The 17,771-nt window shown below is 43.6% G+C and overlaps 1 protein-coding gene across 3 annotated transcripts in view; it reads left to right on the forward strand.

Moving 5' to 3' along the window:
• Positions 1–366: 366 nt before the first annotated feature.
• The window catches only part of ndrg4 (NDRG family member 4), a gene marked incomplete at both ends in the record, with an annotated part of 73,460 nt that continues 56,055 nt past the window's right edge, over positions 367–17,771 (forward strand). For all 3 annotated transcript variants that reach the window (XM_080736155.1, XM_080736159.1, XM_080736156.1), the window contains one exon: positions 367–440. In XM_080736155.1, the coding sequence (XP_080592281.1) occupies positions 367–440 (74 nt within the window). The remainder of the gene's footprint in view (positions 441–17,771) is intronic.

The raw sequence follows: 17,771 nt of genomic DNA on the forward strand, positions 1-17,771 counted from the left end.
AATACAATACACTACTACACCATAGCATTGCATTATTTACTGTACTGTATATAGCTATTCAGAGGTATAAAAGTGACAGTTTGGCCAGCCCTTATTTTAACAGGAAATCTATTTCTATCATTAATGTTAATGTTCACATCTCTCTCTTTTATCTGCTGTAGCAAATTTATTACAAGGGATCATTTTTGTTGTGTGTGTGTGTATAGGGGCGGGAGGGCAAACGTTATGGTGTCTGCAGTGTGTAGTTATTGCATGGAGCCTCCTGTCTGTTGTAATTCTGTGAGTCTTGTTGCTGCCTTTGCACCTGCAATGCACCAGTATACCAGGCGTAGATCTTGTCTCTTGTATTCTTATACCCACTGCTAGATGGGGCCCGGATTGTTTTGGAACTTCCCTCCGAAGGCTGGCTGCACGGTTCCACAGAGCCTCCTGCAGACCATGTACGTAGGAATGAAACCCATGCCTCGTCGCATTATACGTAGATCGCCTTGATCCAGCTTGTGTTTATCTATCTATGACAGTGGTTCTCAAACTTTGACATTTGAAGGTCTTCTCCTTAACTTTGACAGTTTACAAATTGGTTCCATTTGCACACTGTCAAAGTTACAGACTTTATAAGGGTCAATTTAGACCCCCATAAAGGAACCTAGAGCAGGGGTCTTCAACATTTTCAGGCCAAGGACCCCTTAGTTGAGAGAGAGATGAAGCAGGGACCCCACAACCTTATCATAGATTCCGTAGTTTCATTATTTGACAGCACAATTCATCATCCAATCATGTTGGATTCATGTCAATTTGTGTTTTCAGATATTTAACCACTTGAACTGTCAATTCTTAATAAACCTGACCTTTCACTCTGTACTTAGTCTGCTCTTTTCCCCCAATACACCAAAGCTCTTTGCCAAAAATAGAACGCTTGTAGATCTTTTATTTTTGCCACAATGTCTCTCAGAATATGGACAAGAGGGTTCAAGTGGTTAATATAAAATATATATATATATATCACTCAAAGATTTGGAGGACCCCCTGTAGTAACTCTGAGGACCCCCTAGGGGTCCCGGACCCCCTGTTGAAGACCCTTGATCTAGAGAGTCCTTCAAATCCACTTTGAGAAACACTGATTCTATGGCATCTCAGTCCATCGCTCCATTCCCAAGTCAGATTTACTCAGTTGTGTGCCGGTGTCAATCACGCAAAATAGCCGAACTACAAGTGTGCAACGTGTGGGTGTTGCGAAGTGTTGTTAGCTTGTAGATCTGCTATTTTCAGTGTGCGACACTGCCTGCAATGAAGTATATCAGGACCATCAGTTGGTAAGTCCAGTGTTTCACTAATGTTAAAGAGGTGGTGCCATAGTGTTGTACTTTTTCTGTTTTGTATGTGTCTATGGAGTTGACATTACTCTAATAGACCCCCAGGTGTGGTTATAATGTGCAGGTTTGTCTTCCCTGTGTATTTTTGGTTACTTCATGAAAGCTGAAAGACGAAAAACACTGAGTTAATGGCATCATAAAATCATCCCCTCCCCTTTTACCATTCACCCAACACTGTGGGTGCGGCTAACTTCAGCTGGGTCACCTGACAACCAGGCATAGTTAATAAACTGGTGGGTGTGGCCACATACACACCCAATTTTAACACTTTCTGTAAACTTCTTTTGAACAAATCTTCCTCCTAGTTTAATTATAATACCTGATCATCATGTTTTAGGAGGGAAAGAAATCATGGCACTGCATCTTTAAACACGCCTGGAAATTTGCGATTTTCATGCAAACTTCTGATTATGAAACAGGAAAAGATATAGTGCAAGTAAAATTGTAAAAATAGGCAATCAAGAGCCGTACCACAAAGAAAACACTCGCTAGGGAAAACACTGTGTAAATGAGTCATTTTACAGTTATAACCTCAGTGTGGAACATCACACTAGTAGGAGGTTACCCCACTCTACTGAGTGAATATCACACTTTAGGAATGACAGCACTCACTGAGTGACTAGGGACTTTAAGCTCCGACGGCTACGGCAGACTGCTAAGGCAACCGGAAATGGATCAGCACTCGATAGATAAACCTGCTCGCCATCGCAGCCGTCCCTACAACGGCAGAAGCTACCTTCCCACGTAGTGGTTACAACGTCTGCTGCATAGACGCGTCACCATGGGAACCAAAGAGTTCAGTAAAAGTGGTGGGACCCCGTCGCTGACGGCTGTTTGCTTAACGTCCTGAAAATCGTCGGAGCTTAAAGTCCCTAGTATTACACTGTAGGAAGTTACAGCATTCACTGTAGAGTGATTATCACACTGTAGGAAGTTACCACACTCACTGAGTGACACTGACTTGAGGTCACACTTTTGTATATTCAGGTTCAGGGATGTGATTGTTGATGAACTGACCTTGATTCAGATTAATCCTTTTCTGAATGTTCCAATTATGTCCTGATTAAGTTTGAGAATAACATTACAAAAGGTTATTCTATATACCATATATATATTTTCCTTAATAGAGTGCCACGGAGGCTTGTAGACCATCATAATTACCCATATGAGCATGCAGGACTACAAGCCAGCGTCCAATCACCGCAGAGCATTGGACCAAATCTCATTTATCCTAAAGGCAAATTGACACTTGACCAACTCATTGATCAAGCGTCATTTCTCATGTGTTGCACATTGTTGCTGTCGGGTTTAAACCTTGTATGTCCAATAACAGACGAGACGAGAGAACATAAAATGTCGAAATGTGGAGATGCAAGGTTTCTGCCCAACAGAAACGATATGAGAAATTTGTGAGGAAACTCATAAACCAATGGACCCATCACCGTGATCGCTGGACCAAGACTGAAGCGATGAGATTAGGTGGTACGTAGTAGGGATGGGACGATAAGCGATGTCATCGTTTATCGTGATAAAAAACACTCACGATAATCGTATCGTGGAGATTTCATTTATCGTGATATCGTCCTCCGTCATGCACTGGGATCAATTCACCTTTTATTCAGCGAGCTGCATATCCGGTACCACTTAAACCCTCTATTGGTAAAACTTATAATATACGTACTTGATACAGTATTGTTATTTTTTCACTGTCTACCTCTTTGCCAAACAATAGCCGATGTACAAGCTTGTTGATCTGCTATTTTTTGGCAAATGTTCCGCTGCAAGATAATGGATGTTGGGGATATTTCGATTATCGCGATAATATTGTACATCGTGATTTCTTTGGTCACAATAATCGTGATATGAAATCTTCATATCGTCCCATCCCTAGTACTTGGATTACACTCACGCTCATTGGCAGGGGCGTCACACCAAATTCTGGGCCCTGGGTACAAGGATTCACTGCGGGCCCCCCGTGAATGTTAACTATTGAAAAATAGCAGATATACAAGCTCGCAGCGCGGCACCGAGTGCCGCGCTGCGAGCTTGTAGATCTGCTATTTTTGAAAAATCTTGAAAATGTGTGCAAGAAACTTATGTTTCTATGTCAGTGGTGCTCAAACGTTTTCATGTGAAGGACCCCCAAGATGATATGTATTTGGCCACAGCTAGACCCCCATCTCAAAATATTTAGTTCCAGGGACCCCTCCCCGGAAGCAAAATTTGAGTTACAAATGTTCGCTTAAAAAATACATATATTCAAGGATTTGCACACATTTTCACGACTTTTCAAAAATAGCAGATCTACAAGCTCACAGCGCGGCACTCGGTGCCGCGCTGTGAGCTTGTATATCTACTATTTTTCAATAGCTAAAGTATAAAATAATTAAGGCCCCCTCCACCACCTTGGGCCCTAGTAACTCAGTCCCACTTTCCTACCCCTTGTGACGCCCCTGCTCATTGGACACGCCTGACAATGAGTCTCCTGCCAAAATAGTGCATACCAATACAGACTATCCTCCTACACACACTTCCTCTGTGTGTGTGTGAGTGTTATGTTCTCTAATCAGCTTTGGAGTGCCTGTCGTCTGGGTGTTGGCTGTTCTACACTATGAGATTGTCCCGCTTTGGGTGGAACTGCATGTTCCACACATCCCTGCATGCACTGTGTAATGTATGTCATAGCTGTGTTAGAGCGCGCAAGCACAGTTCATCTTGAACTTGTCTTGGCAGCAGTAATAAAGTCTTATAGTCATCAACTGCTACAGTACTGTGAGGCTCATTTCCTGGGTAAATCAATGTGTTAACCACTTAAACCCGTCATTGACCGGGGGTCCCCCAGGGCTCTATGCATGGCCCCCTCCTTTTTCCCTCTATACCAAATCTCGTAACTGAAAATAACCGGTCTAAAACCCGAAATAACCAGTCTACAAGATTACAACACGTTGTGCTTGTAGGTCGTCAATTTTTGCCAAATGTTCAAGTGGTTAAAAGTCAGGAGTTTGTTTGTGGTGCCATGGCATTGGTCCGAAATCTCATTGTTCCTACATCCCATTAGCACCAGCTTCGACTGCTCTCTTCGCATTCAATCCGACTTTTTCACCATTTCTCAGACGTTTGAATGCAGAGAGTATCCACGGGGTATCCACGGAGGAGTATCCACAGTATCCTGTTCACCGTGCACTTTGAAGTACGCATGCGCCGATATCTGTCGCCTTGAATATTATTCCCCTCAGGGGAATCGAACACAAACCGTGGGTTTGTTGCATCCGTGCTCTACTGACTGAGCTAATGAACGGATGATGTGACTCCTTTTTTGTGCATTTATCTTTGACGTGGATAGTGGGGTAGACGTGGATAGTGAGGGACTGAATATTTACTATTCTGTCCATAACGGCACATATCTCGGTAACGCGGCTGAGTGGGATTGGGCGCCGTTCCCACCGCTCGTCGCGGCAACTCGGCTCGCTAGCGCTCGCCTCGGTGGCGACTCACAGGGGTCATCGGCGCCCAATACCGCGCCGCTCCGTCGGGGTCTGTGGCGTGGAGCGTTACACCGGGGAACAGAGAATCCATGACATCTGGTTCGATGCTGGGAGTCAGCTCTGTTTTAATTATTTGGCACCTCTGAGGTTGACCACTAGATGTCGACATTTTACTACTAATATTTCTGCATTGGTGAGATACTTCTCTGCATTGGTGAGAAACTTGGATACCCAGTATCCAGTATCCATGGATACCTCTGCATTGAAGCATCTGAAAGCATGTGAATATTTCGCATTAAGTGCGTTGATATCATTCGAAACAGGTGCCATTAGTCAGAATCTGGTGATGTTAACCTGGTGAAAAATACTATGCCTAACCCTAACCCTAACCTCAGTAAAACTATGCCTAAACCTAACCCTAACTAAATTCGGACTAATGAGATGTAGGACTAATGAGATTTCTGACTTATGGGCAGTCCCCTTGTTTGTTTGTTTGTTTGTTTGGCTAGAGAATCCAGCAGTCCACTTGATGGTCAGTAAAGTGGGGTTATGTGTTAAAAGCCAGAGTGGGTGTCATGCTGTGATACAGAGAAGTGGATTATGTCATTGAGTGGTATGTGCACTGGTGCAGCTGATCTATTGGATATTGAATGTGACAAGCCCGCTTTTTCCTGTGGTTGTTAATGGAGGACCACTATTAAAATGGAGGCTTGCTGCACCGTAATGCCGATACTGTGGCTTTATAAGGAGTATGAACAAACTAATTAAATCTTTATTATTTATCGCACGTTTACGGAATGCTGCATATGCAAATGAAATAGCCACTGGGGGTTTGAGATATGCAAAGTATTGTTAAACTGTAAATTAAACATTACATTTTTCCTAATAGATGTGCATGAGCACTCATTGTCATTAATAAGTATTTACTGGGAAATGTTATTGTGGAGTCATAGAATTGTACTGGTGATTATTATCATTGTAACCTCTAGGAGAGAAGGAAATTGTCATAGTTTCTTAGGTGTTCCCTCATTCAGACCCTCCACTTAATCCATGTTATTTGCTCCACCAAGCATGGACCTGAGAGACATCTGCTTCTCCCAGGGACGTGCTGGCCATTGGGAAAAGCGGGACAACTCCCGAACGGCGGGTTCATTCCTGGCCTGTCCAGGCCGGCCATTAGGAAAAAAATAAAAAATAAAATGTCGGCCTTCGTTCCATTTTGGGGGCTGGGCGGCCAACAAAGTAAATCGTCACTGTCGGACAGAAACCTCGTATCTCCAAGTTTCAAATGTATACATTTTTTCTGCTTCATCATACAAGGCCGTTGCACAAAAGTAGTGAAAACAGCAGATCTACAAGCACACAACGCCTCACGGTGCGAGGCGTTGTGTGCTTGTAGATCGGCTGTTTTCACTAGTTTAAATCATTTTTAAAATGATAAATACAAAACAAACGGTTTTGGACTTACAAGGTTTCCACCCGACAACAACGAAATATAACTCACGTACAATAATTGGCCCACTGGCTTGTCACTTGTCATGATCTGAAATGGCCAATCTTTGAGTAGCAGCAGCGCTATAGAGAGAGATCTCTCTCTATAGCGCGCAATGAGGGCCTCTCCAACTCTTTTTCCCGGGCTGAATCAGGGGCTGAGCACGTCCCTGGGCCTTCTCCTGTCCGTTGTGGAAGGGATCCAACAAATAGTCTCCCTTCCTCTCAATATTCTGCTGGTGTCCCTTTGAGGACCACACACTGTCTGTCCGTCTGCCCTCGCTGGCACTTCCTGCATGACCCTGTGGTTGGCTCACAGAAACGCCCTCACTAAACTGGCCATTCTTTCTGCACCAGTAAGGCTGCCGAATGGGCAAACTGTGCTATTCAGCTTGAAATTAATTGTACCGTGCCAGTCATATTTTTGGTGTTTTGTTTTAACAGCTAAAGTGCATGGCTTTTATTAGTGTGGTTGCTTAGAGGGCAGGCAACACATTATAATTCTAGTATATATATTATCTATAGTATATTTATCTGACTATAAATAGTTAGTAAATTGAGTTCAATGGGGGAGTGATGCTAGCTTTAGGATTGGTCGAGCTTCACATGTACAATTTGGCTATCCAGATAATAATACAACAACAATACCACAATAGGCAACCACACTCGCAATTTCCTCGAATTGCATTCTTTCTAGTTTAAAGCTCACAACACAAGCTTATAGATCGTCTATTTTCTGTGCTGGACACTTGCACGCACCCAAGTATAAATCGGGGTGAAAATGGTCTATAAACTAATGCTCACACCGAAGGCTCAAATTGAAAGCGTCATGCTCTGCGGTTCAGTCTTCCACAAACAGCCTCAGGGTTAGTGTTGTTTGTGCCAGTGAGTGTAGTAGCTAGTGACAAGATGTTGGACGTGGCACTGCCCTGGCAGGCTGGCACACTAGTCCTCATATCCTGTCACACTCTCATTCTGACTCTGACGCCAGAGCAGAGAGCTTGAACACAGATAGATAGAGAGAGTGTGTGTGTGTGTGTGTGTGTGTGTGTGTGTGTGTGTGTGTGTGTGTGTGTGTGTGTGTGTGTGTGTGTGTGTGTGTGTGTGTGTGTGTGTGTGTGTGTGTGTGTGTGTGTGTGTGTGTGTGTGTGTCTGTGTCTGTGTCTGTGTATTAGTACTGCATTTGTGTACTCACTTATACTGCACGCACGCACGTATGCTGTGCATTAAGTGCTGAGTGACTTCCATGAGTACCCTTGCACCATCCATTGCATACTTAGAGCAAGCTTGGGTGGACATTAATCCTCAAATAAGACTGCTTATTTAAATAATTTCTTTAAAGGCTTAGATAAAGGCAGATATTTGCTCTTTGGAGATAAGAGGTTCGGTTCTTCGGATCTGGCATCAGTGATGAGAGACAGTAAAATCTGGAGTGCTAATTTCACTTGAAATGGAACCCTTATGGTTTTTTAGTGCCCAGGGCTTTAGCTGATAGCTGCAATTTAATATTTAATCCATGCAGAGACATTGATATTTCTTCTTTGGGAAACATTGCAGGCTCAGAAGACTCCTTCAGACATTCAGAACCTATAAATAATTGAGAGCTTCACTTCCAAATGTAGAACAGACCTAAATGACAAACTGTGGCATGCAGCTAAGATTTAAAGCGAATTTATACATTTATACACAGTTTTATGTTAATTTACCCCACCAGACCGGGTTGTCTACCAAGGGCCTGCAAAATGTGGAAGGCAGACATTTATTGGAATGGGATCTGAATGACTTGACCTTGATCACATGACCCGAGAGATAATATGTAATTTGGGCTGGTTTAGCGCCACCATGAGGCAGATTTGAAAAATCTGGGGTGGAGGTTCTTGCCAATCGGGATGGAATATGAGAAATCATATTAAACAAATTGTGAGTGTTGCAAACATTGGCCTCCTGGTGGCGCTGTTACAGGCCGAAATGAACCTTTTGGAAGAGGTTTTGCCTTGGCCACCTGGGAGTGTTCGTGCAAAGTTTCATGCCGATCGGTCTATCGGTGGTCGAGATGAGATGTTCACAGACACACGCACACACACACACACACACACACACACACACACACACACACACACACACACACACACACACACACACACACACACACACAGAGAGAGAGAGACATCCGTCCCTAAGAACTAAAGAACACTTGTTTTGTTGCACAGATGGATGTTAAATACTATCTAGACATAGAGAACCAAAGAAGCCACATTCATCACATTTTGCAATTACTTCCTGCCATTGTTGTCTCCAATGTTCAGACACTGGAACAACCCCGCTGGACACTGAGTGCTCCCAGAGCACAGCGCTCTGAATTTTAAAACGGCAACACAGAATGTCTGAATGCACCACAAATTGCTACCACTTTCAACTTAATCTCTCTGATCTGTCAGCACCACTGCCCTAAAAACACGTAGTGTTGTTGATGGTATGGAATAAACACAGAGAAGCACCTGGGAGGAAGTGGACTAAGAAAAGGGAGGAGCTGAACCAAGTCCCTGTCTCTACACAAAAAAGCTGACCCTTTGGAGAAACGCTAGCAGCGCCTATCCGAGGCTTCGCATAACCAAGCATAGGTAGAGAAAGTGAGCCGTATTTAAAGTATGACAGTGTGACGTAATGGACAGCAGATCTGTGAATGAGGAATAGGAAAGGAGCTGACTGACAGCTGACTACAGCTGGGCAGGGCTAGACTCTTGTGTCCTGCATAAACTAACGCTAAAGCTTCATTTATAATATCTTGTTTAATAATAATATGCCTTTACATTAACAATTGTGAAAAACGAATACACAAAAGACAAGAAAACTTTGGGGGGTATTTGCTAACATATTTTATTTTGTGTCGTAGAACAACATGTGAAAATCATTTACAGTAAACCCAAAATACTTGTTATAATAGTTGTGGTCCTCTCACATAAAACAGAGAACAAAGACATACTTCTTTTTGGATCAGAAGAGGTGTTTTTATGGGCTCCTGAGGGGAAGATGGTTCTGTTGGTGTGGACTGTGTCTGAATGGCCTGAGGACTTTCAACAATGGCTTCATGTGCTTTGTGCTGGGCTGGGTGTTGGTCATTGGGCCAAGACTGCAGGGCATTCTTTCGGACCACCAGCTGAAATTGAGTTTGGGGATTAAGGCTGTCCTCAGAGCTGTTGAGGGAATGCAACAGGACAAAATAACGTCTTCTGCAAATAACCATTGGATTTAAAATCCCTTAAAAATCCCCACATGCAGGGGCGTAGCCAAGGGTGGGCCTGGATAGGCCTAGGCCCACCCATTTCGTTTTTGTGCCCACCCGAAAATAACTAAAAAATTCACGGTGCGATGCACGATGCGATGCACAGTTTGATTTGATCATAACTCAGTCAATTATTTAAATGCTTGCTATTTTAAAAGATCCGATGTACAAGCTTGCATCTGTGCCCACCAACATTGTGCCAGGCTTAGCCAGTTGGTAAATCCTGGCTATGCCCCTGCCCTCATGAGGACTGATGATGATGCATCTTCTTCAAATATCTCTGTGCCTAGACGGAACAGGAACTGAAAGTCTAGAGCGCACTCGCCTGGAATGGCTTGTATGGGCGAAGTGTAGGTAGAAATATAACATGGGAGATGACCTCAATAGTCCGCTGTTCGTGGCTCCAGTAGAACCGGTACATGATGTACTGAGACATAGACGCCCACAGTACAGCAGGAAAATGCCCTGGATGGCATCCGCACAAGAAATACTACAAATGGCACTTTGATGTCAACATCAAAGTCAACGTCACATCATTTGATGTCAACTTCTACTGATGCTTTTAAAATGGACTAAAGACATACCTTTTCATTTTCAACAAAGCATTTTCTTAATGTTCCTATCTTTTTAGATATGTTTTTGTCTTGCCCTGTTTTAGCTTAGTTTTGGGGGCCGGTTGCCTATATGGTGTTTTAGTTTTTTTGCCTTGTAGCACTTTGAGATTCGTAAGAATGTAAAGCGTGTTATAAATAAAATGTATTATTATTATCAGAAATGTGGGCCTCTGGGGCGCCCACTGGCCTAGTGGTCAAGGCGCATACCACATACCAGGCTATGATGCCTGCTGGCGTCGCCGGTTCGATTCCCGATTCGGACGACCTTTGCCGCATGTCATCTCTCCCCATTTCCTGTCAGTCTGCTGTCCTGTCAGATAAAGGCATAAAAAGCCCAAAAAACAAATCTTTAAAGAAATGTGGACCTCTATGGAGGCCTCCCACGGGTTGCGGACTCGTGGACAAGGTCAGAGAGAGAAGTTTGAGGCTTTGTTTCGCGCACTTGATGGAGCTTCGGGAAACATGTCCATTCAGACCACGCAAAATAATCCATAAGTATATTATGCCTAATTTTCTCCATTATTAGACTGCACGAGTGTGAAGGTCTGTGATCTTTTTTTCTAGCTGTCAGTGTGGGAGGAGGTTTGGTTTGAGAGAGGCAGGGAGAGAGAGAGGCAGTAAAAGCAGTGTCCTTCCGTGGGCTTTTATCCTCCTCTGAGGTTTGTCAGGTTGTAATGTCTAATTAATCCACCTGTCCATAAGTCGATAACCGTACCCGACAGAGCTTGAAGAGAGATACAGCGTGAGTTCCGCCACAGTGCTTTTACTGAATGTGTTGTCGACTGAGCAGGTGTCTCCTGCCAGTGTCTCTCTCTCCTTTCTAGCTGTGTCCTCTATTATTATATTCTCTCGCTGCACCCTATACTCAACTTTTTGTCCCCAATAATAGGACTATTATCCCTTCTTTTGACATTTTCATTGTCCATGTACAATATGTAGAGCAGGGTTCCCCAATTAGTTTTCTCCAAGGGTCGAATTATGTCTAGGGTACCGAGCCGAGGGCCACAGCATTGCAGGGAGCGACGGTGGCGTTCCCGATACTCCAGGGACCGTTCAGATATCGTCGTCGTTGGGTGAAAATCTTGTATTTATCGTTCGTTTTGCATTTATCATTTAAAAAACGATTTAAAATAGTGAAAACAGCCGATCTACAAGCACACAACGCCTCGCACCCGCGAGGCGTTGTGTGCTTGTAGATCTGCTGTTTTCACTACTTTTGTGCAACGGCCTCACACGATGAAGCAGGGCTTTACTATTTGCGAAGGAACGTACAAATTTGGAGATACGAGATTTCCATCCGACAACGACGATAATACTAGTGTTGTTGCTGCTCTTATACCACCATTATTACTGGGGTTGGTGGGGGTCAGACAGTAGCCCCCCGCGGGCCGCAAATGGCCCGCGGGCCGCCTATTGGGGAACAAAAATATACATACTCTAGTAGTATGTATAATTTTGTCTCTACATGTCACCCCTCTCTCTCTCTCTGTCTCTCTGCTGTCCCAGTTTCCAGGTATTGATTGTGTGACTGTACTGTACATCAGATCAGATGCTTCCCCTCCACATGACTGAGCAATTGATTTCCTGTCCGACAAGAAGCATCTCTCTAAGCCTTGTTGTCCCCATGTCCCTTTAAACTTTAAAAGGACATCGGAACAGCAAGGATTAAACCTTGCTGGCTTTGTACCTAAAAAAAAAAATCATTTTCCACAGAGCAAATGTTGGATAGCAGGCGATATTAGTGGGAGGGCTAACATGGAAGTATGTTTGTTTGAAGTGACATTATAAAATGTATGGTCACTTGATTACGATTGCCTGAACTGCGTTGGAAACCTTGGTGAAATGCTCTATAAACACACACCACACCAGTGACTGTATTACTCTATCAAGAAAAGTGTTTAGAAATGTCCAATGTTTCTGATTACATTGTACTGTAAGTCCCCCTCGGGTCGTTGGTGATGCACGCGCAAAGTCAGTCAGTCAGTTCAGGACAGTTCACGAATCACGAGATACACTCACATACACACACAGACAGAGCTTTCGCTCATTCATAGTAGGACCAGGGGCATAGTTCCGTCGATTTAAAATGATTCCAATACAGAACTAAAACTTCCTATGATTGGCCGCTAGTTGCGCTGTTTTCCCCCCCGGCCGATCGCAAAAAGAATTGTTCTCCATTGGACCCCATTCATTTTCCCCTTTCGTTTTCTAACCTTAATTAACATTTTCATAAATACTTTATGGTTCCTATCGCTAGTTAAAAATTGCCTTTCAATCACGATGATATGCGTTTTGTGAAAATAAGGTCCCATTTATGTTAAAATTGATGATAAAGTTGCGGGGGGCGTGGCCAAATAAATTGATACCAGCCGGCTGTGTTCTTCTTCGTGTGCTGTATTTCGGGAGGCTCCGACCACATCCTCCCATGTATCTCTGCGGTTGCACGTGACCGTTGGCAGCCAATAGCATCCTCTGGTGCTTTTACAATCTATGATGGTGACATGCCAAGGACCCAAAATGTGTCATTTGCGCTGCATAGAAACCAATGGCTTCGCTTTGTCCATATATTTTACAGTCTATGAGTAGGACACACCATTCGGGACCGTCCATGCATTTACATAGCAACTGAATCCAGGTTTGTGGTTGCCATGGTTACTCAATACCCAAACCTTCAATCAAAGTTCCCTATTGCTTTAAAGTTTAACAATATGACACTTTGGTAGAGGTTTAGGGTTGTGTAGTGGTGATGATATATCTTCAACAATTGCTCCATGGTTAGAAATTGATATTTCACTAAGTGTTGTGGAGCTTGTAGATCTGCTATTTACTGAGCAGGACACCGGCACACAACTAAGTATACTGAGACTTTCTTCTCCCAGCATGTCACTTGTTCCTCCAACACCCTTGATCTCCTCTATGTTAATGTCAGGAATGCTTACAGGAACAGCTCTGACCATGACATGGTGAGGCTGGTTCGTTGGGAACTGAACAACAGTGGTCAGATGATTTTTTCTTTTAACAAACAGATTTGTTTGTTGAAGCAGACAAAAAAGTAAGAAGTGATTGAGTTTTGACCTTGGAGCGACAGAAGTTCTCAGTCGCCATGACTGATTTCGAAAATAGCCAATCTACAAGCTCTCAATGGGCCTGCGACCCATTGAGAGTTTGTAGATTGTCTATTTTCAGGTATTAGGGTTAGGGTTATTCAGGGTTATTATATGAAGGTTATAGCATTTGAAGTGGTCAAACTAGCACTATGTTCAGAACAGAAGCATCGTCCATACAATCTTAATAGTCTGGGATATTTCATCTAAAAGCAAAGGTTTAAAGCCTCAGTCTGTGATTTCTTCACCTGGTTGGCAGTATGTAGAGCAGCAGGTACTAGAACATCATCATTTTACATATTGTGTTGATCGTTTAGGGGCAATGTTTCTCAAACTTTCACATTTTCAAGGTCTCACCCAAACTACAGTGTACAAATCAAATGGGTTCATCTGGGTTCATGAGAATCCATGAGAATTTTGACTAGCACAACTGTTACTGAATTGAAAACAGGCTACTTATGTTTATTTTCAAGATATTCACATCAATATTGTCAATTAAAGGGGGTACTTGGAGTCAGCAATCAGGAAAAAGGGGTAATGAAGCCCAAAAAGTTTGAGAACCACTGATATAGACAGTCTATGCCAGCCTATCACAGACTCCATCAGGTGAGGAGGTGTGTGTAGTGTGTGTGTACCCTAGAAGAGGGTTTGTTGCTTCTCTAACTAAATAAACCCTGCATGAACCTGGCAATTCCTATAATGCTTAATTGTTTAATCAATCTGTTGATATGAAAAATGTAAATTCTTCTCCCTTATTGCGACCGTAGGTCGCATTTACTACCAAAACCTCCACCGGCTGTCTGTGAGTGAGTGAGTGAGTGAGTGAGTCAGTCAGTCCGTCACACTTTTGCCCTGCTCATATCTCCACAACCGTTGCCCCCATCCATGCCAAATTTTGCACACACACTCCTTGACTGCCAAACTACAACCTCCAAGGACCCCCGGAGCCCCAGGGACCCCCAGGTCCCTGGGGGACCCCCAGATGTAAAAAATGACCAAATGTGCTCACACGTCACACTTTTTCCCTGCTTATATCTCCGCACCCGTTGACCCGATCCATGCCAGATTTTACACACACACTCCTTGCCTGCAAAACTACAACCTCCAAGGACCCCCGGAGCCCCAGGGACCCCCAGGTCCCTGGGGGACCCCCAGATGTAAAAAATGACCAAATGTGCAAAAATGACCAAATGACCACCCCAACGGGGCTGCTCGCGGGGAATTCCCGGGGACCACCGACTCCTGGTGCTCCAGAACGGATGCAAAAGTGGTGGCGCCCCCAGTGGAGGACCCCCTGCCACTGCAGCGCACATAAAATGCCGTAACTCGGACTAGGAGCGTCCGGGAGAGCCGGGGCCGGTACCTATTCGTCCGCCAAGGCAAAGCGGAGACCCCACCCCTCATTTCTCACATGGCCCTATTCTAGCGCCACCTTCAGGCCGATTTTTAAAACACATTTTTGGACACTGCTCCTACAGTTTTTGCCCTAAAATCACGAATATCACTACACAGCATGTCTACACTCATGTCATCAACATGGATCAGGAAGATTTTGGAAAAACAAATTTGTGGAGATAAGCCACCTACGGTCGCTTATCTCCCGATTAGGGAGTCTTACTGGTTTAAAATAATCGATAGAATCATCTTCTCTAAGAAATCAATAGTTACAGCCCTACTTAAATTAGGAAAATGGGGAGACAAGTGGAAAAACAGTGTGTTTTTTTTGTAAAATGAGGGGAGCAGGAGGGAGAGAGAAGATACCGGGGCCAGCCGCACTGCTGGGAGTCGTCATGGCAACCGTGTCTGGGCAGAGCCACAACGAAAGGCAAAATGAGGGAAGGAAGGAGGGGTGAGAAAAGAGGACAGGTTCAATTTGTTCCCCTCGACTTAATGCTGGAAAAGCAGACTATTTTCCCTGCACTGGGGTGACGGTCATGGGCAGGGGCGTCACACCAAATTCTGGGCCCTGGGTACAAGGATTCACTGCGGGCCCCCCATGAATGTTAACTATTGAAAAATAGCAGATATACAAGCTCACAGCGCGGCACCGAGTGCCGCGCTGCGAGCTTGTAGATCTGCTATTTTTCAAAAATCGTGAAAATGTGTGCCAAGAAACCTATGTTTTCATGTCAGTGATGCTCAAACTTTTTCATGTGAAGGACCCCCCCATCTCAAAATATTTAGTTCCAGGGACCCCCCAGAAGCTAAATTTGAGTTACAAATGTTCACTTAAAAAATACATATATTCAAAGATTTGCTCACATTTTCACGATTTTTCAAAAATAGCAGATCTACATGCTCGCAGCGCGGCACTCGGTGCCGCGCTGTGAGCTTGTATATCTGCTATTTTTCAATAGCTAAAGTTACTAGGGCCCCTCCACCTTGGGCCCTGGTAACTCAGTCCCACTTTCCTACCCCTTGTGACGCCCCTGGTCATGGGACGGGGGACTCTTTTCTCTTGGAATAAAAAGCTTTCTTTTTCCCGTCTTGGCTGTGTGCCTTTCACATTAAGGCACATCCTTTGTGCGAGGGGAGATAGAGAACAGAGAGCCTGGTAAATAACCCTTCACCCACTGACACTCTGGCTCTGTGACCGTACTGTGTGGTCAGCGACGAGGACAAGGCGTTTGAAGTATATAGCTCTGGATTGTGGAGAGTTGACGGACTGCCACATACCTCACTAACAGGCACACAAATAACACACGCGGACAGAGATGCACCACCAAACGGCAACACACACACACACACACACACACACACACACACACACACACACACAGGAAGGAAATCCTGTGTCGCATATAGGGTTGTCAAAATTATTACATAATCGTCTAATCGTGATTTTTAGACATAATCGTGATTTTTTTTTTCATAATCGTCATAATCGTTTCCATGTTGAAAAATGTTAATATATTTAAAAAAAAATCCAAAATAGTGGGAATAGCCGATCTACAAGCTCTGATGCGACGCGTTGTGAGCTTGTAGATCGGCTATTTCCACTATCAATGTTCTTTTTTATGAAGTTGTCAAATATGTCAGTAATTATGTGTCATATCTACCATTTGCAACTTTAAAGCAGAAATGTAATTGTCAACGACAAAAACACAATTAAATCGTTAATCGCAATTATTTGAGTGACAAATAATCGTCATGTAAAATGTCATAATCGTGACAGCCCTAGTTGCATACGCTCATACGTTACATGAAAAGAAAGGCATAACATGCATGTGCACACCCACACACATACAGTAATACTGACCCACTTGTGTCCTCCAGAAAATTACCATTACATACTGATACAGTACATACTGTACATGATCGACGTCACCTTTTTTTACTGCAAGAGCTAGCCGTCTATAAGAGGTCTGTGTGTGTGCGTGCGTGTCCGGGGCGGGGCGGGGCTGGACCGATCAGCACAGAATTTTACGTGGCAATAGGAACATATTTAATACAGATTCGTGCGCTCTTTTTTGCTTAGATTGTTTTAGAAAAATTAAGTATGTTTTATATTTTATAATGGAAGTCAATAGGTATGAAATCAGGCTGACATCGTGCCCAACTTTGGATCTGACTGAGGTCATCAATGTGACCTCAGTGATCTCATATCGGTGTCATATCGATATGCTGGAATGAATCCGAGTGAGTAAAAAGCTTAGTGCATGTGCTTTTTATAGGCATTTTGCCCCCCCCCCCCACCCCTCTCTCTCTCTCTCTCTCTCTCTCTCTCTCTCTCTCTCTCTCTCTCTCTCTCTCTCTCCCCCTGTCTCTCTCTCTCTCTCTCTCTCTCTCTCTCTCTCTCTCTCTCTCTCTCTCTCTCTCTGCTCTGACGTAGAGGTCCACCCGAATGGAAAGCCTGAGCTAATACCCGAGAGCTGTACGGTACGGGTTAGGTTCCATGTCTGTTTACCATTATGTGTAGTACCTGAGTGGATCTGAGAAGATGATGATTAGGCTGACCTATAGGATCAGATATTATACCAATGCAAAATTGAGGAAAAGGTTGAATGTTTTTTTTACATTTTTTAATCATTGTAAATAATACAGAAATGCATTGCTATTAAAAAGAAATAGCAACGTTAATGTGTTCTTTTGAATACTTAAAGGAGTAGTTCACCACTTTTCAACCTGTCTTCATATAATAGGTCCTCACTAATGTTCATGATAAAATATCACACATTTTTTTCTACTCAGTCCAAGTCTCCTAGGAGAGCTGTGGGAAGTTCAGAATCCATCGTCTTGTGACATCATTTTCCAAAAAAAAAAATGTAATCAATATTTTTGAAAAAAATATTTCGATTTTTATTATCGCCAGAACAATGGCTTCCACTTTAAAATTGCAACTTTTCAGGAATAGATAGAAAGCCTGCCGTTTCTATAAGCTGGATTGGCAATCGATGATGTCACAAGACGATGGGTTTCTG

The sequence above is a fragment of the Nannobrachium achirus genome (assembly GCF_963921795.1).
Source record: "Nannobrachium achirus genome assembly, chromosome: 11".
In the NCBI taxonomy this organism is placed as follows: Eukaryota; Metazoa; Chordata; class Actinopteri; order Myctophiformes; family Myctophidae; genus Nannobrachium; species Nannobrachium achirus.